The sequence below is a fragment of the Eleutherodactylus coqui genome, chromosome 2 (genome assembly GCF_035609145.1).
Source record: "Eleutherodactylus coqui strain aEleCoq1 chromosome 2, aEleCoq1.hap1, whole genome shotgun sequence".
NCBI lineage: Eukaryota > Metazoa > Chordata > Amphibia > Anura > Eleutherodactylidae > Eleutherodactylus > Eleutherodactylus coqui.
In genome coordinates this window covers 228,368,182-228,394,336 of record NC_089838.1, presented here as the reverse complement: position 1 = coordinate 228,394,336, position 26,155 = coordinate 228,368,182, and the positions used below count along the sequence as shown (strand labels likewise).

Genomic DNA, 26,155 nt, shown 5'->3' with positions numbered 1-26,155 from the left:
GCTGTATACTGCCATCGGATAAGATGCATAGGGGATCTAATAGATTTGCTTCAACACGATACTATTCTTTTGTATTGCGTTTTAATGCTAATAACCATTTTCCCCATTGCCTTTCTATGGGATGTGTAATGACATGGTTTCAATCAGACAACCTAAATATGGAGCAATTGAGGATATTTATTTGCAAAAAATATATATATATACTGGTCCTAAAAATGTATAATACAGCATACATTGTATGTAAAAAGCTTATATTTGTGCTGTAACCTATTTCATGACTGTACTATATATAGGCATAGACTTTACAAACCTTCATGTCCATTGACAAATGCCAAAGACATATCTGCCCCTCTAGACTTCCAGTGACAATGGTCTTCTGATCATCAGTTATCATCACTGCGGTTATACTGTGAGCAGGGGCCCGATTTCCCCATAATGCCACTGCGTGGGTAGAGCTCTTCATCATGAGCTTGACCTGCAATGGAATAGAAAACTTGTATAATAACAGCTAGAAAGTGGGAATCAAGAATACCATGTTTATGCAAACTGAAAACATACACAATTATAATTTGATGTGCAACTATGCCCCCACTGATCATTAGAATGAAGGGGCACAAGCCCTTGGCTGAGAACTGTGACTTATTGGCCCCTATTGTCATTCGTTGTCTCTTCTTCATAATGCGGGGTTATTCCAAGAAGAATGGAGTACACAGTGTGTGCCAAATATACTACTGTGTTTCCCCAAAAATAACACCTACCCCGATAATAAGCCTTAACCTGATTTTCGGGGGAGCGGTAGGACTTGAAATATAAGCCCTCTCCTGAAAAAAAGCCCTGGCTACAATACATGAAAAAAAAAAAACAATTCACCGCGCAGGCACCGTCCCAGTCCCTCTCGCTGCTCCCCAGGCGCCGCAGCAATCTTCTTTGTTGTCATCAGTGCTGAAAGAGCATTCTCTTTCTGGTAATGTGGGTTGAATATGCCGCCTCCAGAAAGAGAATGCTGTGATTGGCTCAGGACCACAGGCTGAGCCAATCACAGCTGGCGCTCGATGAGCCAATCACAGCCGTTCAATTATATAATGACTGTGATTGGCTCAAATGCCGGCTGTGATTGCAGTCCTGAGCCAATCACAGCATTCTCTTGCTGGAGGCTGGGTATTCAACTCATGTTACCAGGAAGAGAATTCTCTCTCAGCACTGAGGACGACACGGAAGACTGCCACAGCGCCTGAAGAGCAGCGAGAGGGACCTGAACAGCGTCTGTTAGGTAAGTATTAAGACACACCCTGAAAATAAGACACTGTGTCTCTTTTGGGGCAAAAATTAATATGACAGTGTCTTATTTTCAGGGAAGCACAGTATTTGTTTTAGACACTTTTTGCACATATCCTAACGATTTAAAAATGTGTCTAGAAAAAGGGTAATTGCTAAGCAGAATCAACAAATGCATCAAATTTATTAAAAACATGAACAATTTTTGCTGTAAAATATTAGTGTATTTGTAAACTTGCCATGAAGGTAGAATAAAGAAAAGAACTTTCCCTGTGATTGTTTACACTGATATAAGTATGTCAGGAGCTGACAGATCCTCTTTAGGGATCTTTCACAGAGGACAGAATATTCCGCAACAGCGTTGCGAAATCTACTCTCCTGCCGAATATTCAGCCACAAAATCCGTTCTGCTAACATTCAAATTTTGGTCCGGGATTGAAAATAGAAGAATCCTGCCAGCAATACCGCATTAAAACCTGCAGTTAGCACTGAGGATTTTGCTTTGGAATTCAGGAACGGCATATTCCGCAACTCTGTTGCAGAATATTCCATTCCGTGTGAAAGGTCCCTAAAGAGGATTCGTCAGCTCTCCTGACATATTTATACCAGTAAAGGCTTGTACTCCCTATGAAATAACACTTTGTGGTGCCATCCCTCTGTTATTCCTCCTGGAAATATAAGAATACATTGACAACTGGATCATTTCCCTGCATGTAAGTTCTGTCCCTTGTTAACGTATTTCATCATGTCAGAAAGTCTCTACAAATTTAATTGGTGTAGTCAATCCACATTCATCAAGTCTGATTTTGACATTGCATTTGTTATACTTTAGTTCTACATTTGGTAATAAAATGTACTGTTTTACAACGATTATGAAGTCCAGCAAAACACACATTGAAATCTGACCCCTAAATGATTTATCTGCTTGTTTCATGTAGTTATTTGACATATATCATTTCATGTTTATGCATAATGCAATAAATCATAAGTAGCCAACAATTCTTGCCAATACAGACGGACGATTCCACTGAAATATATTTTGTGTTAACACTTCCAGTGGATATATTACTAACTGGAAAAAAAGATATTATTGATGACTGTGTACTATAACAGTGAGGATCTATGTTATCATATGAAACATAAAAAGCTAAAACGGTTTTTGTGATTATGCAGAATCGTGATGAGTGAACTTTTCAAAAGTTTGGTTTGGCCAATTCTTCGAATATGTGCAAAAAGTTTGATTGGGTCTGAATTAGTTGAACGGAACCTGAAACTGGTGTATAATAGTGTTTAAGAGCCATAAAAGTTCTCTTAGGTCACTTAGAAGTGTATCTAAACATTTCTGAGCTATTTTTAAGGCAAAGTTAATGTCAAAGTTACAGCAACAAGTATGGCTACGGATAAATGGATGATATCTGGTGATAACTAATGAGTTGTTTAAAAACACACTGCACTAGTAGATTTTTTAAAGCTTTTTAAAAGTAAAAACGGTCCAAAAATAAATCTTTTTTTTTTTATGGCAGATGCCTGTCGGTGTTTATACATGCACAGTGGTAGCAGAAGGAGAAATGGCTTTTCCAAGCAGTCCAAAAATATCTCATTTTGGGGAGCAGCATCACAATTGGTGTCCCGAAAAGGGAAGAAAAAATGGTATTTTTACAAATGAAACCTGAAAAAATGATCCTTTTTTTGGAGTCATCTGGTTGAATGCACTTGTGTAGACCTGGTAATAGCAGCAGCAGGGGTGGTAGTAGAAGTAGCTGCAGCAGCACAGTGTTAGGCAATGGACAGGGCAGGAGATCCGTGGTTGTTTAGGCCTCGTAGTAGTGGGCGGCTGCAGGACTGATGGTAGTAGCAAGTCGATATCTGCAATGGCAGAACTAAACAGTGGCATCAGGCACAGGGGTTTTAAATGCTTAATTTTTAACAAAACTTTTGATGCCATTGTGTTGGTGGGGGTGACTGAGCAGGCAAATGTAGATATTCCATCCCTTCAGTCATGTAATAAGATCTAAGTATGAGAGTTATTACCATGCATCTTCTGTTCTGCTATTTCTGTAAGACGGGACTGTGTTTCTTTATTAATATAGAGCCATATAATGACTTGAACACATAACCATTAACCCTTTCTTGCATTGTACATTAAGTCCTTGAAATCTATGTCTGGAGACCTAATTTCAATAATGAGGGGATTTATCAATTGTCTAGGATGCATTGATTTATAAGTCTGTAAAAATGGAGCAAAATAAGCCAAAGTTATCAAAATGGCACATGTGGCATAATATGTAATAATCAGAATTTATTTGGTCTAACTCTCTAGCCTTGTGAGACACACATCTTTTCCTATGCTACCTCATGGCTGGTAAATATGTATACTAATGATTTTTGCCCGCAAAACTGTGGACTTCCCAAATTAAGCAAATTTTCATATCTTCTTAGCCTGATGTCTTTCTCTCAATAGGCTTCAAAACAGACGAGTAGATGTAAAAGTGTTGAAAACATGAAAAATCTTTCTTTATATGCTACATTTTTTGTATACATTTGGGGTGGAAATCTGATGTATTTTGTTTAGTGAATCTCCACTATTTATGTATATTACTTGCATTTAAAAAAAAAAATTACAAGAAAATGGACAGTGCATCACTCAGGAAAGAACACCAAGGAGGCATCACCCCCTCATGCATCAGGTCCTGTATTGAGAATAACCCTGTATATTAGGTTTCCATGAATTGTCTTTTAAATTGCATGTCCCAAAAAATAACCTTCATCCTCAAGTCTCAGTTCTGATCAGCTCAGTGCTACTTGGGGGTTATGGGTTCATTTTTCTGTCAATTTCACATTCTGTGTGATGCTATTGCATGGACCTACCATAGCAACTTTGTTGAGGAGGAGACCTGCACTCCTGTCACATAGTTATAATAGAGGATCTCACAGCTCATCCTCTTGCCTGTATACGTACGTATGGGCTATGGGTTATTTAGTTAAATTTCTGAAATTTGTTTCTAAAATTGTGGACTCTATAGTGACAGGGTTTGTTTCACTGGATTGGCGCATAACCAATGTGGTGCCAATATTCAAAAAGGGGTCGAAAAGTGTGTCCGAAAATTGCAGACCAGTAAATCTAACTTCTATTGTGGGTAAAATGTTTGAAGGGTTTCTAAGAGATGCCATTCTGGGGAACCTCGAGGAAAATGGCTGTATAGCTCTGTATAGCTCTGTATCAGCATGGATATATGAGAGATCACTTCTGTCAAACCAATCAGCTTCTACAAGGAGGTAAGTTCTTGACTGGTCCAGGGAGAGTCATTGGATCTTGTATATCTTAACTTTTCCAAAGTGTTTAATACTGTGCTGCATAAAAAGGTTGGTGTGCGGGAATGTGTGTAAGTGGGTAAGTAACTGGCTCAGTGACATAAAGCAGCGGGTGGTTTTTAATGGTACATATGTTGATTGGGTCATCATTACTAGTGGGGTGGCACAGGGATCAGTATCAGGCCCTATACTATTTAATATATTTATTTATGACCCGGTAGAAGGATTGTACAGCAAAATATCAATTTTTGCAGATTAAACAAAATTATGTAAAGTAATTAACACAGGAGAGGACAGAATGCAGTTGCAAATTGATCTGGATAAGTTGGGGGCTTGGACAGAAAAGTGGCAAATGAGGTTTAACACTGATAAATGAAAAGTTGGGCAGAGGAAATACATGTCACCGTTACACACTAAACGTGAAACCACTGGGTAACACTGACATGGAGGACTTGGGGATTTTAGTTAACTGTAAGCTCAACTTAAGCAATCAGTGTCAGGCAGCTGCTGCCAAAGCAAATATCATCATAGGGTGCATCAAAAGAGGTCTAGGGGCACATGACGAGAACATTGTTCTTCCTCTATACAAGTCATTGGTCAGACCACACATGGAGTATTGTGGACAGTTTTGGGCACTTGTACTCAAGAAGGACATATCAGCGCTTGAGCGGGTACAAAGGTGGGCAACTAAACTAATAAACAGAATGGACAGACTACAATACCCAGAGAGGTTATCAAAACTGGGATTATTTAGTTTAGAAAAAAAGACGGCTGAGGGGTGACCTAATAACTATGTATAAAAATATCATGGGACAATACAGGGATCTCTGCCATCATCTATTTATACCCAGCACTGTGACTGTAACAAGGGGGCATCCTCTACGTCTACAGGAAAGAAGGTTTCTACACAGAGGGGGGTTCTTTACTGTAAGGGCAGCAAGATTATGGAACACTGCCTGAGGACATGGTGATGGCAAATTCGATAAAGGAATTTTAATGGAGCCTGGATGCCTTTCTTGTACGTTATAATTTTACATGTTATAGCCACTAATCACTTCTGTGTTCCGGGAATTATTCTGAATGCCAGACTTGGAGTCGGGAAGGAATATTTTTTCCCTTCAACAAGGAAAATTGGTTTCTACCTCATTGGGTTTTTTTGCCTTCCTCTGGGAAGGGGGGGGGGGGGGGGTAAAATGCTGAACTAGTTGAATATATGTCTTTTTTCAGCCTAACCTATTATGTTACTATGTTAAAGTAAAAAAATTAACTCTCAAGATGGTGACTGACAGGGGGCTGCACTGCATGAAAGTGGCTGGAATACATAGAAGAGAACTCCAGAGTGTAACAGGCAATTGGGTGAGGGGGCAGGCATGGAAAAATGTGTTTTTACTGGAGTGACCCTTTAATTTAGAAACTCATTAACATGGAGATGGATACAAGGTGTTCTAGTATTGTCATAGCATTGGCACTTGGTAGTGATCTTAATTAATAGTATTCTGATAAACCTGCAATCTGCTTTTTGGAACTGTGTGGCCCTTTCTAACTATTGCTTACGGCTTTCCACTGTCAGTGAGTTGCTATGTTATAAAGTAGTTTGTAAAACATGAACAGTTTTCTGTCAAATGGATTCAATCTCAAACAGTTGTTTGTTATGCACAGTATTGATTAGTGGCAGGGCTCCAATGCCAATTACGATGAGGAAAAGAAGACTTAGACTTACTCCCTGGTCAGTACTCCAGCAGTACCCAACTCATCCCTCCCCAGCTCTTACTGTGCTAGCTGTCTGTCATTCACTTTTAAACAAGTCACAGAATACCCCTGACAACTACATTATATAATACTATACAGAAAAGACCTGAAAACTTCTTAAAGTGATAGAACTTCCCCACAGCTGCTCTCTCCTATTGGTACTATTTGCACAGGAGCGAAATTCATTTACTACCATTATTCTAACAGTATCCACTATAATGACCTGTTATCCCATTAGATGTTCACCTGTCTTGTGGAATCCGCTGTAATTAGTGGATATATGCAATACTGGGGATTATTTCACTTTGGAAATTGATACCTAAGGGAAAACTTAATTGAAGAAAGGAAGGTAATCCCCCTGGTGATTTTAGCAGCCAGTTGACCAGTGTTAAAATATGGCTTGTTAAATGCTGTAGTTAGCTTGCACGATAATGAGTAGCCCGTATACATAGCCCTTACCAGACTGTATAAGTGTTTACTGGTCCCTATACCTCAAACAAAAATCCATACTTGAGCTCATAACATGGTTCCCAGAGACTAGAGGAATGAAATAATGATGCTCATTACAAGCTGCCATATAACTTGCCCTCATTAGCTTCTAAAGCGCTTAGGGCTTATTCACATATATATATTTGTGTAACATATTGCACACAGAAAAATTGCCCATGCAATACTCTGTGAATAGAACCCACGGATGTCAACAGCTTCATTCACATCCACGAATGTTGTGCGTGCATTTCCTTTGTGCAAAAGAATACATAGCATGCTGTATTTTCCTACACCTTTGCACGGGGAAAAAAACAGCACACATCGAGCTAATTACACTAACTATTGCAATCAATGGAAACACGTATACATGCTTTTTGCGCACTCAAATATGCACGACTTGTGTGTGCAGAAAATGCAGTAAAAGGGCTTATTTAGACGACCGTATATCGGCTGGGTTTTCACGCCGAGCCGATATACGGTGTCCTCATCTGCAGGGGGGGGGGGGATGGAAGAGCCAGGAGCAGGAATTAAGCTCCCGCCCCCTCTCCACCCCTTGCCACTATTTGCAATAGAAGGGGGCGAGAAGGGGTGGAGCTAAGTCCTGGCACTTAGCTCCACCCCCATCCCACCCCTCCCATTGCAAATAGTGGTGAGGGGTGGGGAAGGGGCGGGAGCTCGGTTCCTGCTCCTGGCTCTTCCATCCCCCCCCCCCCCCTGCAGACAAGGACACCGTAAAAACCGAGCCAATATACGGTCGTCTAAATAAGTCCAAAGTCTCAGAGGTGTGCACGAAAACACATTTCCCATCATGCAAATGCATGTAAGTGTGCTTCCACCCATGCGAATCCGGTCTATCATTAGCTCTGCGCCAGCTTTCTTGCAAAAATAGCCACGGATTTTGGCACACACCATCATTGCACAAAGTTTACAACTTTTTTCAATTTTACGCCACTGTCCATACTTTTCAAAAAAGTGGAGAGGGCTTAGAAAACACTGCAGGGGCTCTAGCAGCCTGAGTGCTTTAATATAAATTATCAGAAATTAGTGGAAATTATAGCACATATCTACACTGGCTTATAGATGGCGCAGTTTTCACAAGCTGCCCGAAGATGTATCATATTTGTTAACCTCAATAAGGAGAATTTTGTAAGAATGATTTTAATATGAACATTTCCCCCAATCGACATCAATTTGGGCAAAAACTGCAACAAAAATCCACTTTTATTTTGCAGTTTTCACTGTGTTTTTTAAAGGAAACCCGTGACCACAGAACAGCACCATAGACTAACCAGGGGAGATGTGGGAAGTATTTTTTATACTCACCGTCACCGCTGTTACAGTGGTGTCTGCAAGTGAAGTCCATGTGCAATCTAAAAATCAGTCTCTTCTCTCCTATATACGGGTGGATTCAGACGATTGTGCTTTTGTCCCCTTATACGGCCATGATAATCACAGCCGTATAATGGGACAAAATGAAACCACCGATCTGTATGGGATTTCAGTAGTTTCATTTTCATCCCCTTTTTTTTACCGCCTGTGATTAGCACAGCTGGGAAAAGATAGGACCTGCCCTATCTTTCTCTAACATAGTTAAAATACACGTGGAGGAGATCGGGCAGAAGCTGTCTTCGCGCTGTAATTTTCAAACTCCTTAGCTCTGCAAGGAAGTTTGAACTGCCCACAGAGGGAAAGGGATTCCTCTCTTTCAGATGCAAGTACGCTCTGTGCTGGTGAGCATAGTTGCACCTACAGCCACCTGAATAAGCCCTTAGTCTATGAGGTGTGCATGCTCAATGGTCTGAAGATAATCAGCTGTTCAGATTTTGCACGGACTTCAGGGGTGGACACCGTAGGAACTGGTTAGTGGGGAGTATAAAAGGTACATTCCCCGACTACCCATCACCTTCACCTTAGCTTATGGTGCTGTTCCAAGGTGACAAGTTCTCTCTTATAGGGCTTGAATAGGGCCGAAACAGTGCTTGAATGACATGCGTCACTTCTATTTTTACATAATTAAAACCAGATAGTGAAACCTGTTCCATTTTTCTGATCTGTTCTTATTTTCTGATTGTAGTCTTTTTATTCTACTATCTGCACATGACTGTAAGGGGTCGCCATCTTGCCTTTAAACAACCTTTAGAAGTGCCTTACAGCAGCCTCATGGGCCATTGACAAAATGGGCAGGACGTCTATGGAAGATTCTTCTAGGCATGTTCTGTGACCTGTTTAGAGGTCATTGCAGGGAGTAGCTGTGACCATCCCCTAATGTTGTTCCTGTGCTATGCAGGGGCGTAACTATAGGGGATGCAGTTGCACCTGGGCCTTGGAGCCTTAGGGGGCCAGTAAGGTCTATTTTCTCCATATAGGGAGCCTAGTAGTATAAATAAAGCATTATAGTTGGGGGACCCTGTTACAGATTTTGCATTGGGGCCCTGAATCTTCAAGTTACGGCTCTGGTGCTATGTAAATATAGTCGTTCACCATTCATTGTAATCCTGCCTGTGATGATAATGGGATCACTGCAGAAAACTTTTCTCTACAGATCAGGAAATGTCAAACTATTATTAGGCTTAGTGGCCAGCGTCAAAAGTGCAAAATATTAGGATTTTTAATTTAAAAAAAAATATAGATCAAAAGACTGAAACTTTAGAGAAAAACAAAAAATTCTTAAAAATGTGTTTCACATAAAAACATAATTTACACAGCAGGTCCTTGTTTGATGACACATTTCCATTTCTGACGATACATGCTCTTTTAGAGCAGCACATAATCAGCATCCAATCACCTATATAGCAATCTTATTTTATTTTTTACAAATAATGCAAGAACTGATGGAACATCAATCTGCGCCTCTTCTCTTCGATGCAAACCATGATTTGCAGATGTAAAAGTTACACAACTGGTATTTACAGATATCAAAGCCTGTCAGCAGATATAAAATCTCATCCTGCCATGCAAGGGTTACCATCCACAGTAATAAAACAGCCTCCACAGTGCTAAGAAATTTCTTGTTTTATTATACTATTTAGCACATAAAACATCACAATAGCATCTTGATGAGCCCTGTGTTCTATCTTGTCACTTTTAGCCACAATGACAAAAAGCGCTATATGACAAGGGAAAATATAAAGATGCTGAAATCTAAAGAAAACAAAAACACAATTTTGCTGTGGATGCTATCTGCCACTGTACCATTACAATTTATTGCCGGGGATGAGAGTGAACACTCTATCTTCTTCGAGCACACTCTATGCCTACAAACGAGTACATTCTACAGCTATTCAATTTACTGTATTAATGGCTCTCTGCTCCCCTATCGTGTACAGCTTTTAAGGAGGATAACAAATTGCTTACTCACTGTACTAGGTGCCTTTGATTTCCTAAATATATTCCTATCAGCACTAATGCAGAAATCCATACAATTGTTCCATAGAATATTTGACCTACTATAAAATGGTAGTTTACTTCCTTTAAAAATAAAGTTTTATAGCATCACTACATAATTCCAGCCCTGAACTCTATCTATCCTCGTTGCACGCAGTCAAAAACAATTACCTTTCTTTGCATTCACAGCTTCATCTAATAAAAGAGGAAAAAACTGTATATTCAGGGGTTGCATCCATAGTAGAATATATCACTGTATTGACTGTTAGGCCGGGCTCACGCGGGCTGATTGGTATTGCGGATTCTGCAATCGCTGTCGGCGTGGACGAGCTGCAGTAAAACGCCGGCAGTAAAAGGCATGCATTTTTGATTTTTTTGTTCATATTCGCGGATACGAATTGCGTATTCATTGAGCGGAAGAAAAATCACAGCATGCTCTATTTTGTTGCGGAATCCACGCAGATGGCCTTCATTGAGGTCAATGGAGCCCGTCCAAGCCCGAGTCCATATGCAATTAACATTGCATATGGGCTGGGGGTACCTACATCATCGCCAAGCGACGGCGTGGGAAATGCAGATAAACAATAGAAAAAATATACTCCGCATGACCGCCTGCAAGTCTTCGTGGTCATATGCAATACAGTTAAGTACCATATGAGGGTCACCGGCCGGACTCACAAAAGGAATCTGCTGCAGGCCCCCTGCATGTGGAATCCGACCCGCTCGTGTGAGCCCAGCCATGGGCTGCATTCACAAGACTGTATATCGACTCGGTTTTCACACCAAGCCGATATACATCGTCCTCATCTGCAGGGGTAGGGAGGATGGAAGAGCCAGGAGCAGGAACTGAGCTCCTGCCCCCTCTCTGCCTCCTCTCAGCCCCTCTGCACTATTTGAAATGGGGAGAGGCATAACAGGGGCGGGGCTAATTCTCGAAACTTAGCCCCGCCCCTCCTCCTTTCATTGCAAATAGGCAGAGGGGCGGAGAGGAGGTAGAGAGATAGCCGGAGCTCAGTTCCTGCTCCTGGCTCTTCCATCCTCCCCCCCCCCCCCCCCTGCAGATTAGGACAATGTATATCGGCTCGGCGTGAAAACCGAGCCGATATATGTACGTGGGAATGCAGCCTTATAGTGATGAATATGGTGCAGTCAGTTACACTTTAATAATCCTAATGTGATTTAAAATAATTAGCACTATGATTTAATTATTAAAGTATAATGTTAACATAGATATACTAAATTAAAGCTACCCTTTACAGTCCTGGAAAAACATCAGTGGCTGCCATGCTTCTTGGACTACCAAATGCGCACTGTGCATTATTATATATTGGGAGTCTAAGACATTATATGCTGCTCTGGCTGGTCAGTGCTGCTCACATGGGCAGCATTGGCCAATCAAAGCAGTATGCAGGGTCTTAGACATTAATGATGCATAGTAATGTACAGTGTTAATCAGATAGTCTGATATATAGGTGTAGCCACTTTTGTTTGTCCAGCACGCTATAAACAGAGTAAAACATTTACAATTGGGTCTTGAAGATAACATAGTTATCTGTATTTTCAAAAGTATAGGGGGGTGATTACTCACCAAGATTATTGTATTTCTTTGTTGTAAAAGGGAACTGTAGCAATGGGGGGGAGGGGGATATACTGAGCATGTGTAGCGGGTGTTACCGCTATAAGTTAGGCCAGCCCCCATACATAAAAAGTGACCTTTGCATAGGTGCAAGTGTGGTGCATCTAAGATTAGAGAGTGAGAGACAGGATTGTTTGGAGCTTGTGTAGTGACCCAGTACATCATCCTGGTCCCCTCCATAAATGTCATACAATTTTTGTCTTGTGTTGATGCACTGTGCAAACCTTCTTGTTATTTCCAGTATGTGTGTTGCACAGCTGCAGCGCTAGAAGGGTTAAGTGTTCAATAAAATGAGAGCATGTAAATATATCAAGTTTGTCATGTCATGTGGTATGAGGATATAAATAGGAGAGATTTAGAGTGGGAAAGGGGTGAGTGTGTTCCATCCTCTGGAGTAGCAGGTCTTCCATCTTGTCTGCCACCAAGGTCCAGCTAACACAGAGCCACATGGAGGCGCCTTCAGCCTTCTTGTGGTGAAGGTGGAAGAGAAGGAGAGGTTTTCCGTGCTGCTTGTGTGCTAAATGTAAGTGGAGTGAGCCACCCAAGTGTGAGAGAGCATTTGTAAGAAACTACTTCTCAATACCAGTGCAGAGGTACTGTCTAATCGTCTAAGTTTCCTACCCAGCCGTCTGGAGCCTGGATGACTGCGTAGAGGTACATCCTTTAATTGTCACACCCACACACCTCCAAGGCTGGGTGGAGGTACTACAAGATAATTTCTGTCAGAGTGACTGTGGAGTGACCCTACCCCTTTCCTCCTCCGGAATGTTCCCCTTCCAGAAGCGGTTCCTGACAGATAACGTGGACCGCAGGACTGGTGTCATCCTGAGCTTCCTCCCTGACCTCAAATCATCTGTCTTGCCTGCACTGCAAAGACTTTAATTGAACTGCCTTGTATTACGCGTTTAAAGTTTCCAAGTAAAGTTTATACCGGGCTCTAACCGTTCCTACAGACCCGTGGTACTCAAGAACTGATTGTGGCTGCATTTATTCTCCGCCGAGGGACATACTGGTGTGTATAGGAATGGTGGCATCACACGTGACAACTACAACCCCTGTTCTCCTGTTAGCAGGCATTCCCTATCCTAGGGGTGTCCCAGGTGGCCTGCATTATTACTTTGGCCTTGGCTGCATGTGTCCTTCCAGGAAGGAGTCTGGTAAGTGCCACCGTGACACGTCAGCTTTATACCCTCCCAGCTCCCTACGTATGTCAGGTGTCTGGGGTCTTCTTATGGGACGCTGCACCTGGATTATAGTGCCTCTGCATGGTGTATTGCAGTTTGGTTGCAAGGATAGAGAGAGTTTTTGTCCAGTTGCTACTGTCACCCGGTCTAAACTGCAGAATTGTAAAGCTGTTCCATGCTACCAATTATTCATTTGCTTGTTCCTGGCAATAAATAAAAGTTACAACAAGATGTAGTCAGCTCCAAGAGGGATTCATCCTCACTGCATCTTCCATCCACAGCCTTACAGATGAGCTTTCTTCTACCAGTTCTCGCAACTGGAGAGTTGTAACAGCAATGGCCTGAATGAACCATGATGACCGTCTTGCCTCCCCTCCTGTAAAGTTGATCCCAAACTGGGGACTAAGCCCCAGGTCCTGGTCTTCCAAAACTATCACCACAGATAACAAGGGCTCATGCTGACAGCCGTATTACGGCTCTGTATAAACTCTAAGTATATGGGGCCCTACTGTATCTCAGAATCCCATAGAAATCTCATATCTGTGTCTCAAAGACACAAAGAGATTTTTTACAGAAAAGAGTAATATACTCTAGATGCCTTATTGGAGGTAGATTATTCTTTCCTAGCAACAATGTGGAGGCACCATACAGTGGCTCTGTATTATGGCACCATAGGGACTTTTTCTGCCGCTGTGCAGGCTTTATTCACATAGCTGATTATGAATTGTGGATGAGACCTGAGACTATGCTCATATTTGCATCAGAGGCACAGATCAGGCATAAAATGTCAGACAAAATAGTGCAACATCCTGCACTATTTGGTCTGAAAGAATGTCTGAAGACATGATGGAAACCCAACAGTTATTGTGGTCTGTCAGGTGCCATTCTTGCCCGTCATGTGCTGCATTTGGCACTTATCTTATTTTCATTATTTGGCTCCCATGTCTGCGCTGAACAACAGAAATAAAAAGCAATGGTGTGAACCTGGCATCATAGCCAGGAATGGTCAATGTTCTAATGACTATTATCTCCCCATTAAATGGTTTATCTCAAGAAAACAACCCCTTTAAATATGCCCCATTAGGGTATATGCATGTAATAGAGTGCACAATCTCTCCTATGAGCTCTTGTGATTCTAGTATATGCATGCATTTCATCTGAATGACCTCCAGTGGAAATGTATATACCTAGACTTCATGAAACAATCCGTTTAATATGCTTTCTAGTGACTTGCAAACAAGTCTGATGATGTTTATCTCAGGGCAACAAATTCAGCAACAACATAGACATCTCACATTACTAAAGAGACATCCTCTGTGGTACGGAATATAATAAAGTAACTGATACTCATGTCTGCCTAATAGCATATAAAGAATCCCATTTTTTATTAACAGAAGGTTGCTCCATGACACAGCTTCAGCTTAGCCGGGGTGCACACTTGCTGTTAGTGTGAGTTACACCTAAGAGGTTTGGGCACAACATTGGACACCACACAGACACTTGTCCGTAATACACAGACAGCCCACACATTGACATGCATTTGCATGTCCTAATTCTCGTCCGTGATACGGACAAGAATAGGACAGGTAATGAGTTTTTTCTGTCCAGATGAAAAAAGTTCAGTAGGCATAGCCCCATAGGGTATAATGGCTCACAAAGTAACACAGACAGCATACAGACTCAAATACGCTAGTATGCCAGAGGCCCTATATAAATTCATATGACTTGCATGTTCTTTGCAGATCTATTACTATACAGGACTCTTTAAAATAGCACCTGTACTTATTGTTTTGCACTATATGATAAAACAGTTAAGGCCAGCCTCACACGAGCGGGTCGAATGGTCGAGGAAACAAATTGCATATGGTCCTCTATGATCGCATATGTGTGCAGTTTTCCGCGTGGATGTACATCTAAGGACAGCGTATCATCTGTAAGGAAGGATGAATAAATGCATGGAATGATATGAGAAAGTTGCCCAACCCCCTGGAAACACCCTCAGTCGCCCAGGTGACATTCTCTTGTGCTATCATGCTGAAAGCTGTTCTGAGTGCCTTCAGAATGAGATACTGCTCTCCAGCATGGCTGGTTTATACTACTTATTCTTGTGGAGAAAGAGCCCAGAAGAATAAGCAGAGGATGCAGACAGCAGTCTGGATGGGGGTGTTGCTCCCCAGACTCTGTCCTGCATTGTCTGCCCACAAATTCCTGCTTTTCTTTATTCCATTTGTTATCTGTTCTCTTAGAAACGTGTATTCAATCCGCAGTCCATATGCAATGTAATCGTGAGTGCACTGTGGATCGAACGCATCCATAGAGATCAATAAAGCTCATATGCACAGAATCCGCGGTAAAATAGAGCATGCTATGATTTTTCTTCTGCTTGCGGACTATGCAATTCCTACCCGCAAGTGTGAGCAAAACTACAAAAATCAATGCATTTCAATGCCCGCTTATTAATATGCATGGACAGCAATCGCAAAATCTGCAATTCAAATCCGCTTTAAATTTAAAGCTTTAACCCTTTCCAATTTAATTTATATCCTGATTTTCCTAGGGGGCTTACTCTTTTTCTGGCGTTCTACAACGGCGCTATATGCTGGCTAAAGCCTGTACTGCATGAGGTGACACATTGGATAGGCTCCGACAGCAGAAAGGCTGGCAATATACAGTAAGAGAACCCTGATGGATATCTTCCAACATGGGAGCTGTACAGCCTTAAATCATAATGTCTTTAGACGTCAGACGGTGGATTGGAAAGGGTTAAATTTTAGTGACAAAATACATTACAGAGAAGTCTTCCCATGATTGATATTGACTATTCGATTAACAGCATTTACCATGTTTAATTATTTTATTTAGTTTTTTATCTACACAATGTAGCTTGATACCTGCAATTAGAATTTATGGGAAAACTCGGTTTAGGCTATAATCCACATCTTGTCTGTGGTGCACTGTTGGTACATATGCCTGGAAAACTCAGGAAAGACCTGACATACGCACAGACTTTAACAGTATTTAAGGTGTCTTTTTAGCCGATTCCACAGCCCCAACAGTGTTGAAAAAAACTGTCAAATACACTTTTCAATGCAACTGTCTAAAAAAAAATATGTTCACCATTCAGTATATGTTTTTTAACAGTCAAAGTTATATACGTCTGGTTATACTTTCTGCAGGACCTCTTCAAATCACTGAGCCAGCCACTATTGGGGTAGTGTCTTGGTATATACAAATTTGTGACTTCTTAGTTTGAGCTTCCCCTTTTGTTTTATATAGAATCACTGAATATAGATGAGCAAGTATACTCACTAAAGGCAATTGCTCAAGCGAGCATTGCCTTTAGCGAGTACCTGCCCACTCGAGACTGCAGGTTCTGGTGTCGGCAGCGGGCACGGAGCTGCGGGGGAGAGCGGGGAGGAATGGAGGGGAGATCTCTCTCTCCCTCTCTCCGCCCCACTTCCTCCCGCTGACAGCCGCTACTCACCGCTCCCCCGCGCCGGCACCCGAACCTGCAGTCTCGAGCAGGGGAGATACTCGCTAAAGGCAATGCTTGCTCGAGCAATTGCCTTTAGCGAGTATACTCGCTCATCTCTATCACTGAACACTCTGAAGCCTGAATTTGGTTCAGCAACAGATGAATGCTAGTTGTGCATGTATGAATATCCAAATATTCTGATTAGTGTGTAAAGTCAACTCTTTTAGTGAACTTTCAAATGTGGCATAAAAAATCTACAACTTGAAAGCAGCTATTTATCTGCATGTAATAAACTGTCTGCGAAAGCGAACTCTGTCATCGTTCACTTGTTTGCTTGTGCGAACAATTTATTGTTTTGTGTAAAACTAGTCTGGGCAATTGCTGAGCAATCTACATCATGCAAAGAAGAAGCCATATATTAACACAATCAAGAAATGCTGGCGTCTTCTCTGGGCCAAAGCTCATTTAAAACACACTGAAGTAAAATGGAAAACTGCTCTGCGGTCAGATGAATCAAAATTTTAAATTCTTTTTGGAAACGGCGGACATCGTGTCCTGCAGACTCAAGAGGAGAGAGATCATCCAGCTTCTTAGCAGTGCACAATTCAAAAACCTGCATTTGTGATGATATGGGGTTGCATTAGTGCCTATGGCATGGGGAGCTTACATGTCTTGAAAGACACTATCAATGCTGAGCAGTATATAGAGGATTTAGGACAACATACTCTCCCATCCAGACAACGTCTCTTTCAGGGAAGGCCTGGCATATTTAAGCAAAGCAATGCTAAACCACATACTGCATCCATCACAACAGCATTGCTTTGTAGAAGAAGAACCCGGGTGCTGAACTGGCAACCTGCAGTTTAGACCTTTCACCAATAGAAAACATTTGGACATTATGAAACAAAAACTCCAGTAAATTAGACCCAGGACTTTTGAGGTCTAGAATCCTACATCAGACAAGAATGGGACCACACTCCTCTCCCAAAACGCCAGCAATTGGTCTCCTCACTTCTCAGACCTTTATAGACTGTTGTAAAAAGAAGAGCAGATGCTACATAATGGTAGATATGACCCTGTAGCTATTTTTTAGAGATAGGTTGTTGCCAACAATTTCTAAATGAGTTAGTTTTTTAAATGAAATGGAACAATGTCTCCCTTTCGCCTTCTGCTATGTTCTATTGAGAATAATAGATGGTTAGATGAGATTTTGAAATCATTGCATTTTTTCTTACATTTGCTTACATTTTACGCAGCATCCCTAATTTTTTGGAATTGGATTTGCAATTTACTTATCTCAGACACACACCCCGACTAACCCATTATTATGTTTTTGGAGGAGACCCATGGAAACATGGGAATGTACTGTACAAACTCCATACATATGCTGTCCCTGTGGTGGATTTCAACCTAGGACCCCAGTGCTGCAAGCAACAGTGCTAAATATAAATTACAAATTACATACACACAGCAATATTTTTAGTTGTAAGCACATAAATGTAGGTATTAATGGTACAGTATTTCTGTAGCTGCATAGCTTGCAATGGGATTGACAAAAACTGGTGTCTTCCTATGATGGAAAGTCTTGAGACTCTGAGAGTCTTGCAGTAAATTTGCACAATGCTATATATAATTTTGCTTTTGCATAACTCACAGTCTGTTATGACGCTTTGGGCTGGTTGTCAAATATACTCCACCCACATAATTGCCCTAAATGATGTGGCATTGTGTGAAATAGGTAAGAGTAGATACAGAAGAGCAGGTCACACCAAAACAGCATTCGCAGCGTACAGTGGTCTAATTCAATTGAGCAATTACATTTTCAAGTAAAAATAACTATGTAGTCAATGAAAAGGTCAGAACTGTTACTCACATACTTCTTTAAAGTCCAGTTCATATCTTCCATGGCAATAGATGAAGTAATGCCACAATTCTTGAAAAGTTGATGGCTCTAGTCTATTTCTGCCTCAGTGAACTTATTTTATTACAACAAATGTACAGTATCACGTAGAGCATGATAATAAAGTGCCTGAATTCTAGCGGCTGGTTCCATCACCCTGTTGTTAAAAATATATATATAAAATGTGTCTTTGCAAAGTCAAAGAGTGCCAGAGGCATAATTGTGACTAATGCACTGGAGCTAATCATGACGTGTTTAACAGAGCCAGGTCTGCCTGCTCAGGCATAAATATTCCCCAGCTTTAACCCATTTATTTCTGCAGCCTACAAATAAATGGCCCATGGATTACTTCCAAACTCACGGCTCTAATAATAAAGGTGCCGAGTTCTGAAGAATTCATATGTGTGACAAAGCTTTTGCTATGAGAAGAATTTGCAATTTAAACCATTTGACAGAATGTGACACTATGTGCAGCTAGTTAATTATTAAAGGATCTAAATCTGAGATGGCAGCGTTACATTTTCCATTGCAAATAAATTAAGAAAAACTTTTCCTATTCACTTATAAAATTTACCAGTGCATATTCTTAAAGGAGTTTTCTCTCCTATAAAGGGATTTCATATCCCTAGAATATGCCATGATTTTATGACTAGTGGGGGTCTGACCACTGCAACACCGAACCTGAGATTAAAGCGGACACAGGTCCCTATACAATTCGTGGGCTGGGCGTATTGCTGTGTACCTACCGTAGCTCTGTATCCCCTTCATTCTTATGGTCACAAAGGGTCTCCGTGGCCGTAACCTCAGGATTAGAGATGAGCTAGCATCGCTCTTCTCGAGTAACTGCTTACTGGTCCGAGCAGGCTCGGGGGGGTGGGGTGCGGCGGGGGGGGGGGAAGAGAGAGATCTGCCTTACTCTCCCCCCGCTACACCCCGCCGCCCCTCCGAGCCTCCTTACTGGAGAAGAGCAATGCTCGCTCGAGCAACTGCTTTATCCGTGCGTGCTCACTCATCTCTACTCAGGATCATAAAGTAATGGCATCCAAGCCATGGGCCAACACTTAAAGGGGTTGTCTCGCAGCAAACATCAAAATTTTACTTTACCCCATTCCCCCTGTCACCCCCCTGGCATAAAATAGCAATTTAAAGCGGTTTTTAAACCGCTTGCTACTCACCGATCTGACGAAATATGAAGTTATAAAAATCTTCTCCCTAAGATGGCCGCCGGTCCTTTCCCAGGGATGCACTGCGGTTTTCTCCCATGGTGCACCGCGGGTCTTCTCCCATGGTGCACCATGGGCTCTGTGCGGTCCACTGCCGATTCCAGCCTCCTGATTGGCTGGAATCGGCACACGTGACGGGGTGGAGCTACAATGACGATGCGGTGACCAGCTCTCCGGCATGAGCGGCCCCATTCACCAGGCAGAAGACCGCACAGTGCAAGCGCGTCTAAAAACGCCAGAAGAGACAGAAATTAGACGGAGCCATGGAGACGGGGACGCCAGCAACGGAGCAGGTAAGTGAATAACTTCTGTATGGCTCATATTTAATGCACAATGTATATTACAAAGTGCATTAATATGGCCATACAGAAGTGTATAACCCCACTTGCTGCCGCGATACAACCCCTTTAATGAAATGGGAAAACACCTTTAAGTTGTCATATTGTTACACTATTTCTACCCTTTCTAAAGTTCATATGCTTATAATTAAGAGGGACAACATATTGGTTGTCACTCAGGCTTCCTCTATAACAGATATTACTAAGAATAGTTGATACAATGTTTTATAATCTAAAAAGGAAATACAACTCAAGGACATTTCTACAGATAAAGCTTTGGTTTTGGTAAATCTATATTTTCTCAGGGAAAATGTTTTCCTGTTACATACCTCAAACATATTACTTCTCTGTTTGACTTTTGGTAATGATTTTCAGTATGATGGAATATGTACATAGTTATAGGGAAAATGTCTCCTTAAAACAGCATCATAAACAAAGTTATAATGAAAAAAGTTTTCTACCATGTTAGCCAGCAGGGCAAAATGTGATTGTTCCCAGCAAGAGAAACCAAGTAATCTTGTAGATATGATACCTTTTAATGGCTAACAAAAATACATGATGTTATAGCAAGCTTTCGAACCAATGCAGGGTTCTGCTTCAGGCTTAAATGAAATCGGATCTATTTCATTTAAGCCTGAAGAAGAACCCTGCATTGGTTCGAAAGCTCGCTATAACATCATGTATTTTTGTTAGCCATTAAAAGGTATCATATCTACAAGATTACTTGGTTTCTCTTGCTGGGAACAAACAAAATTATATTACTGTTCTGGAAGGTGACAGGGAGTTGGGCGATGTATTTTTTATACTCACCCACTGCCTGGTTCCTGTGCTGTCACCTGCCAAAGATCACACACCACTGTGTGCACGGTCTCCCTTAGACCTCTATGAGAGAGCACATCACGACGGACTGAAGAGTCAGATGTTCAGACCATGCACAATCTTTAGCTGGGGACACCGTGGGAAATGGGAAGCCAGTGAGTATGAAAATTGCATTCTCTAGCTTAGTTTATGGTGTTGTTCCAAGGTGACAGGTTGCCTTTAAAGGAGTAATTTGAAGCTAGTGGGTCCCAATGCAAAATCTGTATTAGGGCCCCCAGACTATGTGCCATTTATAATCTTGGTGTCTTCTTAATTGGAAAATGAGCTTTTGGACTCCCGTAGGCATAAGACCAGGGCATGACTGTTACCTCTACACCTCTTTAGCCACATCTCTGTTTCTAGTTATAAAAGCAACCCTTAAATGTAGGTCCATTTTTTAAGACACAAAACGGAATTAGGGCGCACGGACATTTCTGCGTCACAATGTTATCCCTACGAGGCTTGAATTCCACATCCGTTAAAATTCAAGTGTCTTTACTTCAAAACCACAAGATTAAATTCCGCAGTGGAAAAGCTTTCTGCTGCAGAATTAAGGATGTCTTGCAGAATTCTGATTGCGGATTTCTAGCATACAGGAGATGCAATTCTGCAATTAAAGTTTCCTGAAAAAAATGCAAGAAGTTCCACAAGACATTCCACAGAACACATTCCACAGTTGAAAACTCAACTAAATCCACACTAATTGACAAAATTTGCAATGGTGCCACGTCCGGCAGACAGTTCCGTCCAGTGTGAAAGGTCCCCTTTACATTGTTTTTTTTGAATGGCAGTGGAAGACACAAGCTACGACTGATTGATTGAAGAGGGTTACTTGTTGTGTTCGCCTCACCAGCCTCCTTCTATAATGTAAGTCATCTGTAGTTAAGTCTTGTGTGTCTAGCATGATATTCTTATCATGGTCAGTTTTACAGCACACAAATTGATCACTCTCTCTTTGAAATCTTTTTTCTCTATATATACATATATTCTATATAGTGATACATTATATTTAAAGCTCTCTCCATATATCTATGCATACAGTATATATTGATAAATACATAAATGGGTATATCTATATATATAAAGCTGAAAGCCCTCACTGACTCACTGACTCACTGACTCACTGACTCGCCAAAAGTTCTCCAACTTCCCGATGTCGTAGAAACATGAATTTTGGCACGAGCATAGATTATCTCAAAAATAGGAAAAGTAATTGGGTCCCAACTCGATTATTCAATTCTAGCGCAAAAGAATTGGCGTCAAAATTTAAGGTACATAATCTAAATCTCTCACTTCCCAATGTCATAGAAACTTAAAACTTGGCACGGGCATTGAATATGTCATAAATAGGAAAAGTTAATGGGTCCCAACTTGATTATTCAATTCTATGCGCAAAAGAATTAGCGTCCAAATTTTACGTACGGAATCTAATTCTTTCACTTCCCGGTGTCATAGAAACTCGAAATTTGGCATGGGCATTGATTATGTCATAAATAGGAAAAGCTAATGGGTCCCAACTCGATTATTCAATTCTATGCACAAAAGAATTAGCGTCAAAATTTTACGTACGGAATGTATTTTTCTCACTTTCCAGTGTCATAGAAACGTGAAATTTGGCACGAGCTTTGATTATGTCATAAATAGGAAAAGCTAATGGGTCCCAACTCGATTATTCAATTCTATGCGCAAAAGAATTAGCGTCAAAATTTTACGTACGGAATGTAATTTTCTCACTTTCCAGTGTCATAGAAACGTGAAATTTGGCACGCGCATTGATTATGTCATAAATAGGAAAAGCTAATTGGCCCTAACTCGAATATTCAATTCTAGAGCAAAAGAATTAGCGTCCAAATTTTACGTACGGAATGTAATTTTCTCACTTTCCAGTGTCATAGAAACGTGAAATTTGGCACGCGCATTGATTATGTCATAAATAGGAAAAGCTAATTGGCCCTAACTCGAATATTCAATTCTAGAGCAAAAGAATTAGCTTCCAAATTTTACGTACGGAATGTAATTTTCTCGCTTCCCAGTGTCATAGAAATGAGAAATTTGGCACGAGCATTGATTATGTCATAAATAGGAAAAGCTAATGGGTCCCACCTCGATTGTTCAATTCTAAGCGCAAAAGAATTAGCGTCCACATTTTACGTATGGAATCTAATTCTCTCACTTCCTGATGTCATTTTATATAAAGGAAACGTCGCATGGTTACCTCCCGTGGTGTTTCCTGGGTAACACAGAGAACTACGCAAAATGGTGAACATATGTTTTTCCGGTATCTCTAAAGTAACTACGACTTCATAAGATTTCCGTGTGAACACCAGATAACCACCAGTACCAAATTAACTCGGGCAAAGCCAGGTATATCAGCTAGTAGAATATATAGGTACTATGGAGTGACTTATTAAGTGAGGTATGCAAGTTTTCTACAATACAAAATTTGCTAATTTTGGCGCATGTCATATTTACACTTTTCAAAAGTGTTGAGAAAAGAGGACAGGCTTTAGCATTAAGGAGGTGGGGGCACTGTCAGACCAGCGGTGTATTAAGCTATATGCAGAAAACTGCACAAAAAGGAGCTGAAATCTAAGTGCATAGATTTCATTTCCTGAGACATGTACCTCTTAATGAATTTCGTACATCTTACTTTAGTGCCTAGTGGTTTAAGACTGGCCAGTAAAACACCAGTGTTCATACATTTTCCCCTATATTGTTCTCAAGTACTATAGATGAACAAAGCCATGCAAGCCTGTCATTTTAAGCTTGCTATAATGAAATCCTGTTTAGTATGAAGTGGCTTTCAATGCACTCTTTAAGTCCGTTTTCTATTTTCTGTACACTATGTACCACACTGTTCTTGTTCTCCTTTCCCTATCATAAATATTGGTTTGGTTGTGTTGATCAAATATGAGGTTCACAATATCCTTGTGTTTTATACACAACAGGATCCTCAGGATACCTCATTCTCTATTGTTCCTGCTCACTGCAGGCCAACTTCTCTTACCACTCCTTAATTGTAGAAAACAATCATACCTTGCTTATATCAAGCACAATGAATAAAGGTCAGCATGACAGCATCTACTGACATTTCTGCACTGCACCTCATGTCAATTAGATGGACAGCTCTTAGAAAGGAGGTATTATTATCCAGCTCTGCATCGAAAAATCGTTGCAAGTCATTCTATTTCTTTCATTAATGTTTAATTTTGATTTGTTTATACTTCTTTTTCATGAGAGTTAAGTTATAATAAGCAACATAGAGACAGGTTAGAAAAAGGTAGATATATCTATAGTATAGATGGTTGACACTGAAAGGTTCAAATGACATTTTTGCCCCCAATTAGGTCAATATATAGTGACTTCAGTATACAATGTACAGGATTGAATGGCATCACATAGTGATAAAACATTCTCAATACCCGAAGAGTTGTACTGAACCTATTACTAAAGGAGTGGTCCTCTTTGGACAAACCTAATTGTTTTCGAGGGTCCCTTGATGGTAAACTGATCGGAAGGTATCCAACTGGCGGTGCCCCCAGCCTCCTGAAATCTGTGAGAAGAGCACCGCAGGGGAACGGAAGCATTACACAGTTATTGAAATCAATGGACTGGCCATGTAAGGGTATATTCACAAGGGAATTTTCACAGGTGAGTTCCATCCAATTCGATATGGACAGAACTTGCACATGATAAGAACCCATTGATTTCTATCTGTTTATTCACATGAGTGAATGGTCCAATAGTCCGAGATAGAAAAATTGCTGCATGTTGTATTTTTGGGTGATTACACGCAAAGAATCTCCCATTATGTTTTATGGGATCTTTAAAAAAAGTATATCGCACTCACATGCTATGCGAATTTCATGCGAGTCCAATGTGTTTTTTTCTATTTTAACTATAGTAACAAAATGTACAAGTGTATATATATTATAATATTCCTACATTTAGGCCTCATGTCCACTTGCACACACGGAATCCATCTGCTGAACCTGCAGCGGAATCCATCCATGCCCGCGGATATGGACAGAAAAAGACATTTTCTTACCTGTCCAGATCTAGCATGGGTCTCCTCTGTGCCGGCCGGATCTTCTTTCTTCAGCACGCCAGATGCATGTCGGCCGATGTGCTGGACACATGCGCATTGCCATTTTTTTCTTGTTTTAAATCTCCTGCTTTCCCGTGGCACGTCCACAGTGACAGTTGTGGCTGTGCCGTGGATCGGATGGCTTCCATTGACATCAATGGAAGCCATCCCTGCAAGATCCGCAGAAAAATGGAGCAATCTGCGATTTCTTCCTGCGCGTGCGAGTTACACGCCGGGAAAAAATTACATCTGCATGCTTTTAACTGTTTTGCGGATGCTAATGCATCCCTATGGGCGGCTTGATTTGCAGATCTCCAACGTGGGTTCCCCAAATCAAATCTGCCCATGGACATTGGGCCTAATATAGTGGGATATCCCTAGCATAACACTGTAGTTCTAGTATTTAAGCATTATGGTGCATATAGAAAAGGCTGTTGCACTATTGTACCACCTGTAATTCTTCTTGCTAATGTCAGCCTGGTGACTAGACATTAGCTTCCAATGTTTATGGCTTTACCTCCACAACTTCTATAGCTTCTCCACTCCCTGCTTGTTTGGTGTAATACTGGCTGCGATTCTCTTTTTTTCTTCCCATTGCATTTGAACTCACCCTTAAGGCAAATTGATAAAACTGGTACGACGAGTACTTCCATGGGTATTGTTCTTGTGTAATAGGTGCTTCTGCTCTACATTTTACTAATAGGTTATTTAATTACATCTTGTGCTGTGTTTGGATTCAAACACTAAAAATGATATGTTATGTTTCATTTTACATAGTTTTTCTGTGCAGACTTGAGTTGTCACCTTAATTTACGGCCCGGATCTGCAGCTGCATTGTGCAGCGTGTAATAAAGTATGATGCTTTATTTCTGGAGAATCAGAGGGGTGTACAACATGTTGGAGAGAAATATACTTCGGACTCTTTTACCACTCGATGGCTGCTCCATAGATTTTCCTATAAATCTATTAGTATATGAGATGTACCGTCATCACCGAGATGGAATCTAAATGCTACAATAAAAAATAACTGATGAGCAACCATAGAGATGACCTCGACAGCCCATCCACCCACCTACAAAAATACCATAATTTACTGCACAATATTATAAGCCTTAGCCGTTTCCAGGAGATGTTACCACTTGTGACAAAATAAAGTATGTGTTCATAATTCACATAACCATACCATTAAGCAAACTTTACATCACTTGTCAGTGCTTGGAGAGGCTGGGAATTCAGATTGCGTGC

General features: G+C 41.0%; 1 protein-coding gene across 1 annotated transcript in view; it reads right to left on the bottom strand.

Moving 5' to 3' along the window:
• Positions 1-26,155, bottom strand: part of WDR72 (WD repeat domain 72) — a 210,291-nt gene that overhangs the window by 158,247 nt on the left and 25,889 nt on the right. The window contains exon 2 of the mRNA XM_066592577.1: positions 311-475. Coding sequence (XP_066448674.1) covers positions 311-466 — 156 coding nt within the window. The 5' untranslated portion in view covers positions 467-475. The remainder of the gene's footprint in view (positions 1-310; positions 476-26,155) is intronic.